The sequence below is a fragment of the Alligator mississippiensis genome, chromosome 5, assembly GCF_030867095.1.
Source record: "Alligator mississippiensis isolate rAllMis1 chromosome 5, rAllMis1, whole genome shotgun sequence".
In the NCBI taxonomy this organism is placed as follows: Eukaryota; Metazoa; Chordata; order Crocodylia; family Alligatoridae; genus Alligator; species Alligator mississippiensis.
The window spans coordinates 59,720,627-59,741,915 of record NC_081828.1 but is presented as its reverse complement, the minus strand read 5'-3'; the positions used below and the strand labels follow the sequence as shown (position 1 = coordinate 59,741,915).

The window sequence follows — 21,289 nt, the reverse complement described above, 5'->3', positions numbered from 1 at the left end:
TTTGATCTTATTCTATGTGTAATGTGGATGCATAAGGATCTGTATGGTTGCTGACCCTGTGCAGTAGGCTCCACTCTGATCTAGTGGGTGCTGAACTCCATAGGCATCTGTCCTTTGTGATCAAAATTAATTCAATTATACCCAGAAAAAATTTCTGTTTGTGGAGGCAGGTTTTCTCCTGCTTCAGCCCAAAAAGCTAGTGGTAGGTCCTTTGCTTGGCAAATAGATACATGTTCTATAGTCACCTCACTCAGAGGAGGTTTAAAACTATATTTCTGACTTCCTAGCACAGTGAGTGGGATCACAAACTAGGCTGATATGCCAAAAAATAGCACAACTATGCTATTTAGATACTTTAAGTGATACTGGAATCTGCCTCATTTGCTTCAACACAGTTTACAGACAGGAACAGCTTGTCTTCTCCCACACTTCAGAAGAAGAAACAGTTCCATGAGCTCACAGGAAGAGGTAGGAAACTATGGATGTTTTTCTCATGCATTATTTCAGGCTTTGGACAAATGTAACATTTGAAGTGCTTTCGTTTCCTCCTAAGGGCTTCAAAGAGTGAATGGAGAAATGTACCAAAAAATGGCCAGAGCCCTCCAAAAAATAATCCTAGAAAAAAACAGCAATGTTTTGGAAGCACTTTAAAATGAAAGACTTTCTGTTGTGTGTACTACTCTGGGAGCCTTCCCTATAGGGGGCTGGGGAAAGGGTGGGGCAGACAGGCAATGAGTGCTCTTCTATATGCTCAATCATCCTTGGGGCTTGAGAGTGGGAATCCCTGTGTGCTTATCTGCCTCCGGTCCCCTAGTTCTGATAGGAAATGGGGAGGGGCTGTGGAAGTGGGGAGCAATCAGCCACCTCTGGGAGAGCAATGAAATAAAATGTTCTGTCCAGCTGTGTGACTAGAGGTGAGGATTCTTTGCATGTCTCTCTGTCTCTGGAACTGGAAGTCCAAAGGTTGAATTTACCAGGGAACATTCGCTGGCTATCTGTACCCCCATTCCCAACCTCCACCACCACTATTGGTGGGAAAGGAGAGAAGCAGAGCCATAAGAAGCAGAGCTATCGACCTGTCATGCCCCCTGGATGAAAAGCACATTGCTTCCCACTGTTGTAGTGTTGAAGTGCTCTGGCTGGTGGCCATTCTGGGAGGCCATACATCTGTCCATGGCTGAAACTCTCCATTTGTGAAGCACCTCAAAATGTAGCAGCATTTGAAATGATTCAGAAGTTACAACTGTGCATGGGCTCAGTTTTTTTCTTTTGTACTGCTACCTTGGAGATACTACACTATACAATTTATAAAGGCCAAAAAAGTATATATGTAATATGTTAGTGCAACCATAATCCTGTAATTATAAGCTGCTTTCCCCCCTTTTTTTTTCTTTCTTTCTGTGAGGATTCACTTTAAAATCAGCATTCTAGAAATGTTTTTTCATCCAAATTTGTCAGGAATGAAAAAAGAGAACATAAATCTCAAGAAGAAATTTATCATAAAAAATCTTATCATTTCAAACCACTTGACCTACGCCTAGTAAATCTACTGAAATTCTGGGATAGCTAGTAAATGTTATATATTTGACACCTTTTTTCTGTAGAAAACAGCCTACATGATTAGATCTCTCTAGCCTACACTTCTGCCCTGATTCCATCAAATATCTCTGTTCCTTGCACACCCTCATGTTCTCTTTATGATTATTAATATAATTATCTTTAATTAACACTTTCTTAATTCTTCCCTTTATGTAAGCCTCCAATTTTAACATGCAGGAAACACTTTGACATACAAGCTTTAACATTAACAAACCTCATTTTGAAATGTAGTACCACTAAATTCAGAAGTTATGGAGGGATTCCTTGAGTTTTAAAATGTTGAAAACCACTGCCCCAGTGTCTTGGAGTTGTGCATTGACTAGGACATTACTGCCAGGTTTGACAACATTTTGGAATGGATGGAGCACTTTATTAATAGACTATAGCTCTGAGCATGGGTTGCTTCCAAACTAGCCTGCACCGTCACTGTTGCAGCCATAGTCCTCCCTATCGTGCTGCTGCTGTGGATTCTCCCTTTACATCCACCTGCTGCTATGGCTTCTCTCTGCCACCTAGGAGGTAAAGCCCCCTACCATAGAGTCCCCCAGAGAAACCCCACTCTGCTGAAACACTACAAAAGTCCCCTGCCTGGCTCCACAAGTCTTATAAAATGGCTCCTTGAGCTAGATTTGGACCACGAGCTATAAGTTGCTGATCTCTATTGCATCAGAGCCTGTATAAAAAAAAAAAAAAAAAAAGAATGAGAAGACACCCCTGGAAGCTGGAATGGTTGTAATCTATGTAGGAAAGAAAAAACAAACAAACAAACAGATGGAAGCAGAGAAAAGAGTGAGGACAAGGAAGTAGTAAAACAATATTGGCCTTCAGAATATCATTAATCTGATTTATAACAGAGAGTCATAAAAACATAAGTCTGGAGGGAACTGGTAGAGATCATCAGAGATCATCTAGCCCATCCCCCTGCACTTATTTAGTGTTTAAAAATTACAATAAGGGAGACTAAAACCTCCCTGGATAACCTATTTCAGGGTTTTACCACCCTAACAATTAGAATTTTTTATCTAATATCCAACCTACATCTTCCTTCTTTCAAATTACACTGATTTTCTTTTGTCCTCTCCCTTAGTGGTCACTGAGAACAATTGATCAGCAGTCCATATATAAAATATTTTTCATATTGGAAGATAAGCCTAATTCCTTCAATCCTTCCTATTGGCCATATTTTCTAGTCTTCTAGCCCTGTTTCTCTCCTCTTTACCTCTCCAGTTTATCTAAATGTTCCTTAAAGCATCATGCTCAAAAACTGGACACAGTACTACAGCAGAGACTTTACCAGCAAACTAATTATCTCTTGTATCTTACATATAACACTCCAATCAACACTACAAGAATAGGATTTGCTATTTTTTGGTAACAGCATTATATTGTTGACTTATTTGGTTTTTGATACACTACCCAAGTTCCTTATGGCTAGGGACAGACATTCAAAAAGCCTGAGCCTGAACTGATTCAATCTTTGCAAGTTAGTTTAACCTGGCTAGGCTAAGTCAGTTTTTTAACCAGACAGAGATCCTAAAAATGCAGGCACATGCCTGCAGTGGCTAAGGCTAGAAGCCAAGAGGTGCTAGACCAGCCCTCCCTATCTTCCACACCATGATGTTGATAGGGGCATAACTAGGCTCTGGCAGGAACTCTGATTAGCCCAGTAGGGAATTGATAACAGTGTTTATCACCCAATTAAGAGAATAACAGAGGGACATTACCAGGTACTTGTTGATTCTGCCTGTTGATTCAGCACGGAATGTAGCCAGCATGTGGTCTGCTAGCTAATACACAGACACCTCTTCAGCAAGGCAGAGGGGCAGGGGGGAATTCTTGCTTAGCAGGGAGTGGTGAGGGGAGGGGGGAAGCAGCCTGCAGTCTCTGGAGCTGCAGCCAGGGAACACAGAAGAGGGGCCTGCCCTGCTGTGAAGCAAAGAATCCTGCCCAGCCCAGAGAACATACTGGGATGCTAGGGGATATCTGTTTTTTCTTAAACCAGCAAGGGGTTTAGGACAGACATTACATAAACCAGTTTGAGCCAAATCAGTTAAATCTGATACTACATTCAACCAGGTTTATCTCAAACTGGTTTCAGCCATTCTCAAATTAGTTTATGTGCACTGAACATCTGTTCTGTTACATGTTTAAACCAGTTTCTGATCACTTAAAACATTCTTTGTGTAATGTCTGTCCCTAGCCTATGTGCCAGATACTTCTGTAGCCAGATACCACTTATTTTATATTTACACCTTTGAGTTCTCCTCCCCGAGGGTAACTCTTTGTCCTTGTCTTCACTTTTTCTTCATTTCAGAACATCTCCCCTCATTTGTTAAAATCACTTTGAATTCTGATTCTATTCTTTGAAATGATTGCAATTCTTTCATCTTGGTGTCATATACAGTTTTTAAAGTGAGTTGTCTAGTCCATTGTGTAAGTTATTAATGAAAATATTACATAGAAGTGGGCTCAGAATGACCGGTGCAGTACTTCACTTGAAGTGCCTTCTCAGTTTGAGTCAACTGATTTAGGCCCAATCCTTCAATGAGATCCATTAATGTAGGCCTCAACTGCCTTTGAAGAGTCTCATCAACAACTCTTTCATTTGTAGGACCTCTGCCAGGATGCCAACATATCAAACTGAAGTAAAGAAGGCTACAACCTGATACATGGTAGAAAGTCCTATTCATTTTATGGCAGTTGCAGAGCTGTAAGATTTTTATCATGAAGAACAGTGTGTAGGATCGTGCATTTAGATCATAAACCTTTTTAGGCCTTTTCTCTTTATATATGTTGTAAAAGTGTAATTTATATTTATAGCACTCTACAAAAATATTACAGACCTAAAGATCACATCAATTGCATTGAACATTCCCCATGTTTTATGATACAAGTTTTCTAACCTTAGTCAAAGCATGGTAAGCTATTAAGCAGAGGAAGAGGAATAAAAATAGCCATGTATGCACAAAGTGGTCAAATTACCATCACTTTAGGAAACTTCAAGTTTTGCATTTATTTACTTTTCATTATTTTAAAGTAGTAACCTTGATGCTGCGTAGATGTGGGGCTCCTGGGGGGTGGTTTTCCTTGTCTATTTTCCTTGGTTTTCAATAATTTTATTGATTTTTAAATAATAACACAAAACTATTTGTGTATGTTTGTGTATGAAAAAACAACTTGTATTAAACAAAAGCAAAATCTGGGATTGCTGCATCTCTCTGTTTTTTATTTAGAACAGAAAAAAGAGTGTCTGATTTAGAAATCACCTGCTGTTAGGATTAGTTTTTAAATAGTTTCTATTTGGCAATGATTTTTTTCTGTTTCATTTGGATTGAACACATGCGGGAAAGGTTTGTTCCCATCTTTGCTGCTGGTCTCTGATTTAGGGAGATAAAATCACAGTGAGGATCATTCAGATTCTCTGAAATTCCTCTTTTGTGGAGCCCCCTCAAGGATAGGCTATGGAGCCCGGCTCACAAATCCATATAAGCAGTCAGCACTGTCTGTGAGGAGGCCTTGTGCTTCTCTACCAGCACAGTACTCTCAGATGCACAGCTTCAGTGGAGCATAATTGTGTGAGGACACTCCTGACTGTGGATAATCACATTTTTCCTCTTCCTTAGACAGGTATTCAGGAAGATTAGGAATATCAGCACAATAGCCCCAGAGAAAAGTTAGAGTCCAGTTTTCCACTCATGTATCAGTATAACACCATTTGTTCCTCCATTCTGTGACTCCATTTTACACTGATGCAAGCAAGAGGAGAATCAGATTTGCCTGCCTGCCTGCCGGCCAATACATCTGAATGTCCCACAACCTAATATTTAAACTCCTGTAGCTGTTAAAATTAGGAATAACAATTACAATCTCCACTTTTTTACTTGCTAGGTGAACTAGTTCACTTACAAAAGAATTGGGAAAGGAAAGGGGAAAATCAAAGCAATGAGTTGTGCATGTAGAAGGATTTATATTCCCTTAATTCAACCCATTTAATGCAAAATAACTGTCTCATCACTGCTGTCCCATGAAATCTCTGACACATCACCCTAGCTAGATCCAGATGCAAAGGGAAAGCAAGCTACTTCATAAAAAGTTATAGAGTTATTCACTTTTTTTGCCCCACACAATAAAGGTGCAGAGGAACAGTGATTCTGGTCTGTCTCGATGTAATGACAACTGGACACCACCCTTTAGTTAGGAAAGGCTTTAGAGTAATTACAATCTAGCTTGTGTGAATTGGCATTTTGGAGCCTGTTGTCTCTTTTTCTTGATCATCATTTTCTCATCCAAAACAGAGACTGTGAAAACCATACCCAAATATGCCCTGTCACCTTTTCCACTTGAGCCGATTAGTAAAAATTCTAAATGTGTTTTGGCAGGTATAAACACTGGTCCTCCATGAGTTTGACAGAGACTTACTAGCTTCTTTCCTACTGTCCACCAAGCAGCTATCACATGGTGAAAATGTTTCAAAGCTAAATTGTATTCATTCTAGCAATCTAAAGGAATGAGATTTTATAGCCCCTTCTGGTCCCTTCAGGCATCTGGACGATGCATGCTGAACATCTCTCCATTGTTCTTTTTGCATTAGGTAAAACATAATTAATACTTTTTAAAATTTACTATATTTCCTATATATCATCTACTGGTATGTATATTAAAAGTTCAGAAACTCTGTATTTATGAATTTCAAACTCTTAAATTTTTATGGCCATTTTACATAGCTGGCATGTTATACATGAAGATTTAATTCTTTGAAGTGAATGCTTAAATAGCCATCAGTTTCAGATCAACATGGCCAAAACAGATTTCTAAGTTTTCCACTAGCCATTCCACACTGCATTCTTTCCTAGTCATTGTAAGCAATGCTACCATCTCCCCTCTCACCCATGTCCATCTTCCAGTTGGCCTTCTCTCTTGATATTCATAGACAGCTTGTGTCTACTTTATTTTTTTCCATTTCTTCCTCTGTAACATCTCTAGACTACAGCCTGTGCTATCCATCCATACTGCTACAACTTTTATCCAAGTCCTTATCATCTCACCTCTCAAGCACTGGCCTTGAGAAATGATATCTTGTTCCATTTTGTTCAAGTCAGAATGTCATTCAAAGATAACTTTCCAGTCTCATCATCAATTTGACTGTGTGACCTTTTTGTTTTCCTCCACTGGTTGCCCCCTTTCCACTATCTCAAAAATAAATTACTTGTTTTCACTTTAATGGCTCCTTATGACCTTTTTAGACTCCACCCTGCAAATCACTTGTCAAACAGTATCCAAGTCTTGATTCTTGACTCAGAAGAACCTATGATTTCTATCTTTATATGCACTTGTTTCTTTGTGTTTTATATCTGCTGTCTGTTGGCTTATAATTAGATTATAAGCTATTTGAGGCACAGACATTCTTGTTGTTTTATTGTTGTAATATGCAGCTGGAAATAAATACTTTGCAATAGGCTTATTTTGACCTATTTAATTTAATGGACATAATTATGTTTCTTCTTTATTGATCTGATTTGAAAAATACACAATACTTACAAAATTCTGTCACATATATTAACTGCTACTAAGAGTTTTTCTTCCCTAAAACTATTACTAAGTGAAACTAATTCTCTAAGTCCCTAAGTCTTGTTCATTCCCAATAAATGATACTGTAGTTTAATTAGCCAACCCAATCTTGTGCTTCAATATTTATTTCATGTGACCATTTGATTATTCAATATGTGCGGTACCTCTAACAGGGGCTGCCAAAAATAATGCCAGTTGGCTGGATCCAGAGTGGATCAACACGCTGCACCCATGTGGGGCCAGTCCAGGATACATGCTGCATGTGACACCTGTGCAGAGCTGGTCCAGGATGCTGGATCTGGCATGCAGGGCTAGTCTGTGGGCCCAATCTAGCCTGTGGTCTGACTCTTTGCCATTCATCAAGCCCTACGCCATTCATTTAACTACTGCATGAGTCACAGAGTCCCCATGCAGGGAGGTGGGAGGATAGAGAGCTGTCCACTTAGGGATGCTGAAGGACCTGACCAAACAGTGTAAGCCTATGAAAGTCATACTGGTGTAAATCCAGAGCAATTGCACAGATGCATTCAGTTTTGTAATGTGCAAACCTAACAAATGTAACCTCAGAGCAATAAATCTTTTATCAGTGGGATAATCATAAATTATGCTTCTGGAATACATTGCTTCTTTACTAAGGATTACTGTTAAAAATAAAACAAGGTATTCTATTGAATAATTTGCAAATTATGTAGAAAGTGAGCCAAATTCTATATAACAGAGCTTCACTAAAGTCACCGAAGCTACATCGACTCCATAAAGATCTATCCCTATATATATTATAATATAAATCTGTGCTTTATGTCAGACAGTTAGATTATGAACATTTATCCAGTCTCTGTTATAAGAAATGAAAGAAATCAGGAAAGAAAGAAACATTTGGTGTGTAACATATTAGCCCAGGGCTTAGACGAGTAAGGTTCAGTTACCATTTCCACTACACAATTCCAAGGGCAAGTCACTAATTTCTCTTTGCCTCGGTTTCCCAACTTCTGCCCTGCAAATATTACTATTTGCATATATGTACTGATCAGTACAACAGGACCCTAATATCTCTTTTTTACTACTTTAATATCAATAATAAAATTGGTCATAATATACAAGAGCATATATATCATTAAACATTTTCATACTGTGAATTGTTGGGATTTTTAAAGATACATTTTATCATGGTGTGTTTTCCATATGATTCATAGAGAAATTCTGTTCATCAGCTGGGCCCTCTATGTATAAAATATACAGATTTATGTTATATTGTCTCTTAGACCCTTTATGCTGATCTGACCACTGAAAGTTGTTTTTTTTCTCAATGTTTGTACATAAAATGGGCTATTTTTACATAGTCCCACATTCAGGAGTGTTCCTGATCTCTATTAGATCACTAAAATCCTATCCTATCCTATCCTATCCTATCCTATCCTATCCTAATAACAGTGAGTTCTGAGAGATTTGTAAAGTTTATGAATATTACATTAATATAAACAATTACAATGTTACACTATTTATGTATACATACCGTTGGTCCATCCAAAACCTGGACAATAGATCCTCCTACTAGCAACGGACAGCAGGGAAATTAAATTATTTTTTGAGGCCATGGCTTTAAGGGACTGTCTCTTCTGAGTAATGTTAGTGCAAAGTTCTAGAAGCTGTCAGAAATCAAGAAGAAAAAAGAGCAACCTTGTTATCAGTGTTGGGTGCATGCCAAGCTTTGAAATCAATATAAAACTTCAAATAGGGAAAAATGAAAACATAGACCAGTCATAACAAAAGGTAACTAGGTTATTTTATTCTTAATTGAATGACTACTTTCTTGATTGTTAGTATAAAATGCCATCCTCTGATGTTGCTTAGTAGAATTTCACATAGTTAATTGGAACAAATTCCTGTTGCTCTGGCAATATCTGGGCATGAGTTCCAGAAAAAAGAAAAAAAAAAAATCTGCCCAAATTCAGGCCCCAACGGTAGACGTGACTGTTGAGACTATCAGACAGCAACCCCATTACATTTGTATAGAATCTCTTCTCAAAAAATATCCAGTTTTTTTTTGTTTTTTTTGGGGGGGGGGGGGGTTAGATATAAAACCTCACTGAATGTGGAGAAAAAGACTTGAAAACATAATTGTTTCTGGAGTTGAATTATTTGTTTGAAATTTAGTCCTTTTTGTCTTTTTGCAAAATTGACTTTGAATTTTATGAATGTGTTATCAAATGAATCATACATACAAACAGCTTCCAAACTATAGGTGAGATATAAACTGCTTACATTGTGATTTGTTGTTTTGCAGTTTAGAGATGTGTCTGGTATATGAGGTTGTATTGCATTATATCTGCTGTATCACTGGATGGTTGAAAATGTTATTAAAGGAGAAAAAAAAGCAACAAATAAAATAAAACTCTAATTTATACACAGATACCCTTAGATCCATATGACTATAATCAATCATATCTATAGCTAGTCACCAACAGTATGCCATGAAAAATCCATTCTTGCAAACATTCAAGAAAAATCAAACAACAAGTGCTACATGCAAGTTAAATCAGTACCTAAATGAATGATCACTACACCTTACATTGTGAGCTGTACAAACATTGATTGGTGTTAGTGCTAGCTTGAGTTTGGAGCAGTCACTCTTGAGGCCAGCAGGGTCCTGAAGTACTGAAAGGTAAGAATCCCCCTTTGTTTCAATTCTGGGCTTTCCCCTGTCCCCTCCCTCAGGCTCCCCTGTTTTTTCCTCCCCACTCCCTGACTTACTTGAGGCTGCCCACACTGTTTGTTCCAGGGACACAGGCAGTACAGAGACAGGGTTAACCTACATACCTGGCCACCACAGGTATGGGCTGCTGCTCTTCTCTGAGCTGAGCCAGGCCCAGAGAGTAGCAGCTGGGCAGGCAGGTTAACCCTTCCCTGCCTGCTCACCGAGGACACAGCATAGGCAGCCACAAATAAGCAGCAGTAGGGAGAGGAAGAAGGGGGTCAGTCAGGGGGATCAGGAGCACTGAGGAAGGCAGTAGACTGGATTTGGAGCAGTGAGGGAGGTGGTTGGGGTGTTAGATTTGCTTACCTTAGGGTAACATGAGCTGCATAGCACGAATCAAAGCGGCATAATTTTGAGTGGCATAACAAGTTCTTAACACTAGTTTCAGGTGGTAATGCGTAGATAATCCAAGGGTTAAGAATTCCAGGAGCTGCCAAAAAAACATGTAATGAAGCCCTTAGGGTCTGCCACAATCAGTGAGGCATGCTTAAGTGGTTAAAAAACAAAACAAAACAAAAAGTCTCTTAGAAAGGAAGTTGAAGTTGCTATTTCAATAAAAGTAATAACAAACATTTATTTTTATAAATACAATCTTCTATACATGGGAGAAATTAATAAATGAGTGTATACATATACATGGAAGAAATGAATGAATGAGTTGATACATGTATAATAAATCTAAGTGTATAACACATGGAAGTTGGTAGTAAAATAGCAGAGTTAGGAACTGATGACAAAACCAGGTGTGGTAATCATTTTTACGTATGCATGGAAATGATGATGGTGGTGATAATTACACTCTTTGCATTCCAGTAATAATTCTGGATTCTAAATAGCAGCTACCCCATCTAGACAATGTAAATCAGCCAGAATGAATAACTTGCAACTAAGAGTTTTAAAGAGCTGGCCAAGAAACAATCTGCCAGTTAGTTTGGAATGCTGGAGAAGTTCTAAAAGACTGAAATAAATGTAATGTGACGCCGCTTTAAAAGAATAAATAGGACAACCTGGGTAATTATGTTTGTTACCCTGATACTGATCTCCATATAAATAATTGAACAGCTGATGTGTGACTTGATTAATAAATAATAAAAAAGGAGGGTAACATAATTAATTCAAGTCCATATGGATAGGAAAACAAATCTTGTCAAGCTAACTAAAATCTTTTCTTTCAATGAGATTACAAATTTAGTGGAAAAGAAGTTGTGATAATTTGCCAATGTAGTATAGTCAGACTGCTGTAAGGCGTTTCATTTATTACCTCATTATTTTGGTTAAGAAACTAAAACGATACAAAATCAACATGGTACATACACATTAAGTCAACTAAAAGTCATGTCTTTCATGAGTTAAAGCAGGTTGTGAAAGACATGATAAACAAAAGCAGTTGGAATAAACTGAAGTCAGTGGGTCTTCTGCCTATCCATATCAACTAAGAACCTAGTTCTGTCTCCAGCAGCAATCAATGGTTATATTAAATTTAATGTAGATACTGTTGTATGAATGTGAGGTTTGCTATAATGGAACTGTGTTCTGTATTTCATTTTGTTTACATTATCAGGCCTTATTTATTTTCAATGTATAAATTCAGTTATTGGAAGCCTAGTTTAATATCCATTCAAGTCAACAGGAAAGACTTTGGATCAGGCTGTTTTTCAGCAGAAGAGAAATATAATTTGTTACAAACACGTTACTTCCAATATTTTAAAATATATCCAATTCCCTGGTCTCACACCTAACTTGCAATTAATAGTTGAAAGTAGATTCTTCTGCCTATGTGGAAGTCAACTGTGGATATACTGGTAGGTATATATGCTAGCAAAAGCAGCAATACAACCTGTATTTGTTATTCATGTCTTCTAAGCCTGATTTAGAAACCATTTTTCTAAGGCATTATTTTTTTTTCATTGAAATATATATTCTAAATATAACTTCCCAGTCTGCCATATCTCACAAACCAAAACATAGGGAAAGGAAACAAAAATGGTAGTGGAAATGTATTTTCTACCAAACAAGGAAACCAATATGGATTTTGATTTTAATTGGATACATGTTGACATTAATTACTTGCCTAGCCCTGTAGAATTACTTGAAGACCATCCTATAATTTAAAATTCCTGGTAGTTTCGTACTGTAAAGCTTCATATGTGCCTAGAAAGGAGAGCCCAGCTTGATACTTCTGTTTCTATATTAAGCATCACTGCATCACTATTATTGCCACAGCAGAGCAGTAAGGAAAGAAAATTAAATTAATGACATTACATAAGGATATAATGAGAGAAACAAGATTAATTTCAAACAGCCAGTCCAGTTATTAATCCATGTGCACATCATTATGTATCTTCTTGTGTATGTGTGTATATATATACACATATACAGGTACATACATACACACGTACATATGTATGTACACACGCACACACACACAGCGGGCTATACAGGAGGAGATATTTTGTGTGTGTGTGTGTGTGTGCGCGTGTATCTCGTATAGCCCACTGTGTGTGTGTGTATGTGTGTCTATACGTACGTATGTATGTGTGAATGTAAGTATGTGTACATGTATATCTCTTCTTGTATAGCCTACAGTGTTAGTCCTTCCCTGTATTTTGGACCTTTACTTTTTGTTTTAAATAGATGCTACTCATTTATTTAGCTGGGACCTTCTGTATAGCCTTTCAAACATACTAAACTATTTGCTTTTTTATGGTCTCATTTCAGGAGGGCGAACCATAATTGACATATCCAGCCAAGTAACACTTCCTTTTCCCTTAAAAGCAGTAAATAAACAGCAGCCCATATGCTATCTCAGCATAGTAGCCACAAACTGGATTCTGATTGGACTCTGAAGCAACCAAAGTAACTATCAGTTTGCTCCAGAAAAAACAAAGCTACTGCGAATGCTAAAAAATACAGTCCCTTGATTAGATTTTGAGGACAATGAGTCCTTCTGCTAATAACTCTAAGCAGTATCTTAATTGGTAGGTAAATGAATAAAAGATGTGTTTATTACTAACTAATTTACTTGTTTGCTTTCAGTGCTATCACTGATTTATAGCAAGTGGAGAAGCTAGCTTGTGTCATAGGGGGTTTATTTTAATGGTTTAGTTTACTTCTTGACTGGAAAACGCTTACTATGTTTTGAACGTGGTCTGTCAACCAGATGTTTCAAAATGAGGGACAACAGCCCCCTAAACATCAGAGGCACTGGAGGTCACTTTGCTGGATATATTGATTATGGTTCCAGTATTGCCAACCCCACCATGGCAAAAGTCATGAGACAAACTTAAAAATCAAGAGATTTGGCATGTAAATCACAGGATGCTATTTTTGAAGTGTGTGTATTGATCTCCATACACACACTTGTGGGGGTGCTACGTGTGGAGGGCTGTGGGCATGGGTGTGTGGTTTGAAGCCCATAGAAGGGGGTCCCCACACACCCTGGCAGGATGTGGGGTACTGTGGATCAGAAGTAAGGGCCACCAACAGCACTGGGGTGGGGAGGGGCTGTGGTTTGGGAATGAGGGGCAGACACAGATACACACACACATACACACACAGCTGCCCACAGCTCTGTTGTATGATTCGCCCTGGCCCCCAGGGCCCTATTCACCCCAGCCCCTGCCTTACTTCCCCTCCCCCCCCCATGGGACCCTTGATCTGCCCTCCACCCACATCCCGTTCCCTTCCACAGACTTGCCAGTTTGGTGCTCTCTACATGTGCCAGAAGAAAAAGTCCTGAGATTTGATCTCTATCAGGAGATCATGAGTCAGAGTTAATTGACTTAGAAATCAGGAGTTCTGTGATTTTTTTCATGAGAGTTGGCATTACTTTGGTTCTCCCTGCTGAAGTGAGATCATGCAACAGTAAACCAATCACTGCTTCGCCAAATATGGTCTGACTGTTTCTAACTCCTTTAAAGTAGCCAGTTAGAGTAGACAAGAGGTATATTGTGCAAAAGTAATTGCAACATAGTATATTTTTTTAAGGATGATACATAATCTTCTTCACAAAGTGCTAAAAAACCCACCTTCTGTGCCTATGTCGAACCTAGTATATAATTTTGAATTTATATTACATCCCTAACAAAATCAAGTTGTTCTGGAATTATGGTCATATCACAGCTTGAATTAAAGCAATAGGCACTACAGTGCCTTAAGTGGCTTTTTTTTTGTTTGCCAGCTGATGGTTTTGCTATAGAGTATTCTTCCCACTTCCAATAAATAATACTTGTTGCTTGTCCTATGTATATAACACATGACAGTGTATCACAAGGGAAGTTTGTTGCCCCAAGCTAGACAGTAGAGCGGTGTGTTTGGCAAATGAAAACATTTGTCTGAATGATACTTTTCTGAATGAGAATTTTTTTGCTTTGCAGAGAGTTTGGCCGCTGGAAAGTAAACAATCTAGCTGTTGAAAGAAGAAATTTCCTTGGTTCCCCACTTCCTCTTGCCCCTGAATTCTTCCGCAATATAAGACTACTAGGACGTCGCCCAACTCTTCAGCAGATCACAGAAAATCTTATCAAGAAATATGGGACACACTTCCTTCTGTCAGCTACCTTGGGAGGTATGATCAGTGATTTGCAATGTTAAGTAAACAACTCAGCTATAACTACACATGATGAGAGTGAGTATAAACACACTTTAAAAGAATTGAATGGTAATGACATTAGTAATATCAATGGACTTTTTCTAGGCTGGAAGCGTAGATCCTGACTGACATGTGAAGATCTGAGGATCTCTCTGTTTTCATGGAATAGAAAGGCTCAGACACTCTCTCTCTAATATGGTTCTTTGCTCTACTAGATTTAGATGGGACATGTAATGTTGGAGGAATGTAGTTAAGCTGGCCATTTGAGGAATAGGTGGGAGGTTAGTGGGACAAGGTCAAAGTTTATCATTCTCTTGATGACCCCAAGAGGTTCAAAAAACGTTCCTGAGATTCCCTAGCCCAACTATGTTTCCATGTCCCCTTTAAAAAGTATTAAGCAATGACCACTGGTGGTGGCTAGATACAGAGATCTATTCTGTATTCCTCCATAACCTCCTTCTGAATCCCTTTGGACTGGTGGATGGGCAACAAGCCAATGTAAAGGCACCAGGCCTTTATGAAACCTTATTTCACTTGGAGAGGAGCATTATAATAGAATAATTAGGATGCTCTGCAAGGAAAGCTTCCTTAGCCTCTGCTTTAGATATTTATGAGGGAATCAAATGGACACATTAAGTGTGTCTATATTGTCTCCATGATAGAACTTCAAGACTTCTGTCAGTTACAAGCCTCATCCATCTGCTCCCACTGCATACAGTCCAAAAATGGTGATGAGGATGTTCAGTCCCTCAAGATCTTGACAGGAGGTAGAAGAGGGTTACTCCAGAATATCTTCACTGCTATATATTCAGGTTTGTAGGGTGCAGAGCAGGTAGTAAAACTTTTTTGGGGGGGCAGTCTCAAAAGTAGTGTGGAGAAAGTGTAGATATACTCTTTTATGTTTACATGTGTGGTACCTTTAGAAGTGATGCTATCCCAGCACTGAGCTGCCCCTACCTTTGACCCACCTCACCTCCAGTTTCTCACTTGCCATGCCTTTGATCTTATTGTATTCATTGTTGAAGGAGGCAGTTTCCAGGGCTGGCAGTAACTTTGCTGGTTGTTTTGCCTGGGGACTGTATTCCCCTTTGAGTGCTTTGCCTTTAAGGCAGAGAAGGTTCTTTGCGTAAATCTGATATCTTTTATTAGACCAATTCAAATAGTTGGAAAAATTCTCCTTTGCAAACTTTTGGGTATAAATACCCATCATCAGGCTGAGGAAACATCCTTTAAGGGGCACTCCCGTAGGCTTCTGAGGACTTGTCGGAGCCTCAGCTGTCATAGCCATGCTTTTTCTCTGGCCACACCTTTAGCCAATTTAAGACTTCAACTCCCGGGTATTGGCCCTGCTTTGGCGGCTGCCTCTCCTGACATCTCAATCTCAGTGCTACTCTCTAGCCTTTAGGTTATGGCTATCTCCTGACACAAGTAACATGGGAGTGCCACACAGGCATCCCCTGTTCATGGATGCCTCTGCCTCTAGCCACAATCTGGTCCTCCAGTATAAACAGAACAAAAGCACAAGCCAGCTGCTTCATAACACAAATAAGCTTCCTTCTTGGGGTAAAGATTTCCATAGGTCCTAACTACATAGTAGTCTCCTTCCCCAGCTCTCCTGGGTAGCTTGACTGCCTGTCTATCTGTCTCTAGCAACCCCTCACTCTCTGCTGCAGGCAGGGGCTTCCCCCTGCACAGGCAGAGACTGGGCTTATATCTCCAAGCCCAGTTTCCTTCCACGTATGTGACTGGGTCATTTATACCCAGTGACCAGGGCAGCTAATTGCTCTATTAGACACCCAGCCTTATTAGTCCTGGGCCCAGTTCACCAGAGCTGTTACTCCTTACTTCCCTTCCTGGCCCCACTGGCCACATCCAGACAAGCATGGCCATGCAGTATGTAGCGCCACAGACATGTCAGCAGCACCACATATTCAGGTCTTCTCTATGCTTCACGGTAGCAGTGTGGGAATGGAGGTGGGGGGGGAGGATAACCCTGGGGTCCATAAAAACCTGTGCAAACAAAAAGCAGGGCAACACGTGCTGCCCAAAACTGGAGCCTGGCCAGCTGGATCCATGTTCTCTGGCTGCTGGCCAGACTCTGAGAGGCAGGATCGCCACAGCTGCAACCCCAGGAAGCCCCCAGGATCCTAGGTAAGGCTGATGGGGCCAGCACAGTGCTGGCCTACCTACCCAGGTATCCTTCCCACCTCTGCACTAGTATTCCTATCCATGCAAGAAAGGAAGCAGCAGTCCAGAAGCTGCAGTTTTGCGTCTGGTGCAGTTTTTGCCAATGCATGAGCATAAGAATTCTCCTTCCTCCTCCTCATTCTCCTCCAGGGGTGTATGGGAGGATTCATGACTGAAGCCCTTACATCACTGCCTCCTTGCACAGCATATTCATAGCCAGCAGTTTAGGTTGCTTTTCATTATGACATGTTTGTCTTTTCTTAGTCACTAGCAGCTACAATTTCCATAAGAAATAAGAACAATTGGAAATGTTATTTTTTGTGTTATCTCATAGCAACACAAACAATTGTGTAACTTCACTGAGTTCTCATTTTAGAATGCCCTTGAGGAGTATATTCTTATGTTTGTGAATAAAGACTTGGGAACATTTCACAGACAACCATGTGTAAAAGTTTCCTTTATGGTCAAAAAAGGATATTCATGCAAGCCAAATGGCCACAGAGGCACACAAATCTTACCACAAGGTCATTCATTTGCCAAGTTTTCCTTTATGCCCATGAATACAAATACTTAGAGCTTTGTTAAATGAAAGAAGGGGGCATATTTTACTTGATCTTTGCTAATCAGGCATCATATAAGCAATAAATATTTCAGAGGACATTTTGGCATCATTGCCGAAATAATTAATTGGATGGAGTGGGGGAGGGAAATATATTTACATATTAAAGGAGGATGGAAGTGCATGGTTTAGGATGCCCATACATCCTAACCCCCATGTGATAGGGCAAGGGAATGCATATAGGAATTTTATAACTATCTTGTAAATTATTAACACCCAGTATTTAGCTCAGATCCTCTGATTTTCAAATGTACTCAACATCTAATACTCCAAAGCAAATTAGTTTGTACTCCTGAGAGCTGCAAAATGAAACTATGGGTCTGATCCAAAATCTATTGAAGCCATTGAAAGCCTTCCATTGTGTTCATTTGGCTTTGGATAAAGCCCACAGTGAATTTTGTGCACTTCCTTTCTTCTTTGAAACTCTAGCATTAGTTCCTGTTTATACACCCTCTCTTTAAGATAGTGAATACTTGAAACTCCTTTATGAGTGAAAGAGACAGGTGCTAGGTATTTCTTAGAGATCATGCCCCACCTGTTTCCTCTATGTTACTGAGGTTCTGGAAGATGTACCTACATTGAATAACCATTGCAAAATAATGTTGTGAGGTTTAATTATTTACATTTTCTGAACTTGAAACTCCCAAAGAAGGCATTATGATTCCCATACAACAAAGAACTTAGAGATTATGAACTATAACATTACATAACATGTTGTGAATAATTACCAGAAATTGCAAGGGTGAAATCCCAACCTCAGTTAAGTCAATGGGAATTCTATGAGTGACTTCAGTGGAGTCAGAATTTTACTCCTATTTTGACCTGGTCCTTAAATACTGTGCTTAAAAGTTCTAAGAAATGTTATTTTTCTATAAGGATTAAGGCCCTCTAATGCTAGACTCAGAATAATACTATCCATGCACATCTTCTACATGTAAAATTAATGAATGAATAAACGCTGGCATATATTGCACCAGAGTTTATTGTGCTCAGGTGCTGTATTTTCACATGTACCCAGGACCATAGCATGCTGAGCCAGGATGAAGCAGCCCCAGCTGGCAAGAGGCCCTGGAGATCAGTCTGCCAGCCCAGGGCTGCTCTAACCCAGCTCAAGGTGCTGCTGAGTGGATGACTGGGACACACGGATACTCCAGTATGGGGCTAGCCAGCAGGCAGCCTCACACTGAAGCACCCTCATGCCCCAGCCAGCCCTATCAGTTTCCACACGTGTTGCTGTGCGCTTAAGAATACTGCCACAGGACAGTACTTGTATTTACAAGTACTAACCCACAATGGAGTTAATTAGTTTCCTGTGGCCTAATAGGACTGCACATATAGGCACTGAGACTTTACTGCAGTGCTAATTAGGCAACTCTGCAGTAAATGTCTCATGTAGATGTGCCCTCCTTGTCCTGATGAATTCCCTTTTTGCTATATGGGAGGAGGGGGGAGATATAAACAATTAATGGAAATACTTAAAATGTTGTACCAAATGAACCATCGTTAAAAGCTTCCTAGTGAAAATGTGTGCAATTTGTGCCTCGATTTCAATTAAATTATGATGTATTTGCTGCAGAAGTGCTATTTTGTTAAAATAATGATATAAATTAATGTATTGTTATTTTAAATGGCTAAAGTAACAGGGACATTCAACCTGTTTCTGGAATGATCTTTTTCCAAAAGAGAGTTACTAGGAGACATTTCAGTTGTTATGTTACCCAGATATCAGCCAAAAAAGAATAGTGTTGCTGTCATTTTCTTAATGTATGGTTAGAATTCAGTTATGAAATGTATTATAGAAAACCATTCCTCAGGTGAATAAGGGCTTTTGACAAGATTGTCCTGCAGGAAGGGTACTCAATCACTAAAATTATCTTTAATATAATCACCCGCCAAGGGATAAAACTGCTTCTCTAAAATGTCAGTTCATTTTATGAAGTCTGGATAGGTAATCCTATGCACTAATTATCTTTTCTGAAGAATAATTGATACTGTCTCACAGCTAGGCCTCACCACTGGATTTGTCCAATCCATTCTGTAAACAGGTCCCTTCCAAATAGTAGGTCATATTAGTTTCCAAAGCAGGATTTAAGAATGAAGTTTCCGTGAATGTTTATGGGAGTCATGCAGCTAAACCTATCTTTAATCTTTTAGAAAATTTAGCTTAACAACTTAACTATAACCTAATTCATAAGGAGATGGGCAATAGGATATAGACTGTGTAACAGTCAAAGTAGTTTGAATAAGGTTTTTAGCGGGAGATGTTACTGCCTTTGATTATACTGTAGGCATGTCTACATTCATGAATGCACTTTTGCTACTGCCTAATAAATTTAGTACCTCTGGGTGTCTATACATGAGTGCAGAGACTGATCCAGCGTGCTGGAGCAGATTTGATTAATCGAGTCTGCTGAAGAGTGGCAATTGCCATGTTCCAGTAGCTGCCTGCATCTCATGTATCAGCATCCCCACACTTAAAAATGGTGATAGGAGTGCTTGAAGTAAAGCTCATTGAATGAGCTTCAGTTCAAGAGCCCCTGCTACCATTTTTATGCACAGGGAGACTGATTCAGGAGATGCGGTGGTGCTTTTATTAGAACGGCTCTCTGAGCCACTCTAATTAAAGTGCCACTCCTCTACCCCCAGAGCATGTGTAAAGGTGCCCTGTGAGACACTAAATAAATGTGCATTAGGGTACACTAATGCACAGTAGCAAAAGTGCACACTTTTTTAGTGGTACTTAATGCACAGTCGCCTATTGTTCCTGTGCATTAATGTTTTTTGACAGGGTTTTGACATGACACTTTAATGCACAGTAAAATGAGCTACTGAGCTTTAAAGCACACGTGCAGGAACCCTCAATATCTTTCAGTTACTGGCCTAGTTATTTGTGAGAGTTATCAGAATTACCTCTAATAGGTATAGTAGAATGTGATTTTGCTTTAATGGCTGCATCCACACAAGTGTGGACGTTTTTTCCCCAAGGAGAAGAAGCAGTGGCACAACTTGTGTTGCTGCTACATGTGCATGGGGAATGCCTGTGCCACACACTCTCAGTCCTGAGAGTTGTAATCTCACTCTTGTAGATAAGAGGTAGGCTTGGAAGCCATCCTGGTGTGGGATGTTGGTGTATAAGTTAGTGACATCCATGGAAGGTGTCCAATCTGAGGAGTTTTTTAAAAAAAATTTTGGCATCAATTTTTCATCAATGTTATCACACGACAAATTTGTTTGGATGAAATCCAAAAAAACCTCAGATTGGACACCTTACAGTGGATGAAATTCAAACCTTAACTGCTACATTGACTCCTTTAAAGAAAAAATCAACAATGAAATACTCAACAGCAAAAAACACTATAACATCCTCTGCCTGAGAAAGAAGGGCCAATATAACCTCTAAGATCCAATCACAAAATAGTAATAAAACAAGCAGATAAAGAAGGAGCCTTAGTTATCCTTAACTGAGGAGACTACATAAAAGCAGCCAATAGACAACTCTCTGACACTACCTACCATAGAAAACTAAAGGAAGATCCAACTCTCCTTTTCACCTCAAAACCACCATCACATCATTTCTATCTTAACTACAAGAAAAACTTCAGACCCTGATCCCTCCACTACCCAATCTTAGGGACTTTTTAAGTGCCCCCTAAAATCCATAGGCAAGGGAACCTCAGCAGACCTATCATTTCCCACCATGGAACCCTAATGGAAGTAATATCATGTTTCATTGAATCCATCCTAAAACTGCTCATCATCCAAAGACCGAGTTTTATCCAAGACACAACAGACTTTCTGCAAAAACTCAGAAACATAGACAATCTTCCTGGCAATACCCTCCTAGCAACCATGTATGTCACTAGCTTATACATCCCACACCAGGATGGTACCTAAGCCTGCCTCACATATCTCCAAGAATGATATTACAACTCAGAGTACCAACCTCAGGATATTACTGAACTTACATACT

The 21,289-nt window shown here is 39.4% G+C and overlaps 1 protein-coding gene across 2 annotated transcripts in view; it reads left to right on the top strand.

Moving 5' to 3' along the window:
• Positions 1 to 21,289, top strand: part of BRINP3 (BMP/retinoic acid inducible neural specific 3) — a 345,467-nt gene that overhangs the window by 175,092 nt on the left and 149,086 nt on the right. For both annotated transcript variants that reach the window (XM_019500320.2, XM_019500321.2), the window contains exon 3: positions 14,299 to 14,489. In XM_019500320.2, the coding sequence (XP_019355865.1) occupies positions 14,299 to 14,489 (191 nt within the window). The remainder of the gene's footprint in view (positions 1 to 14,298; positions 14,490 to 21,289) is intronic.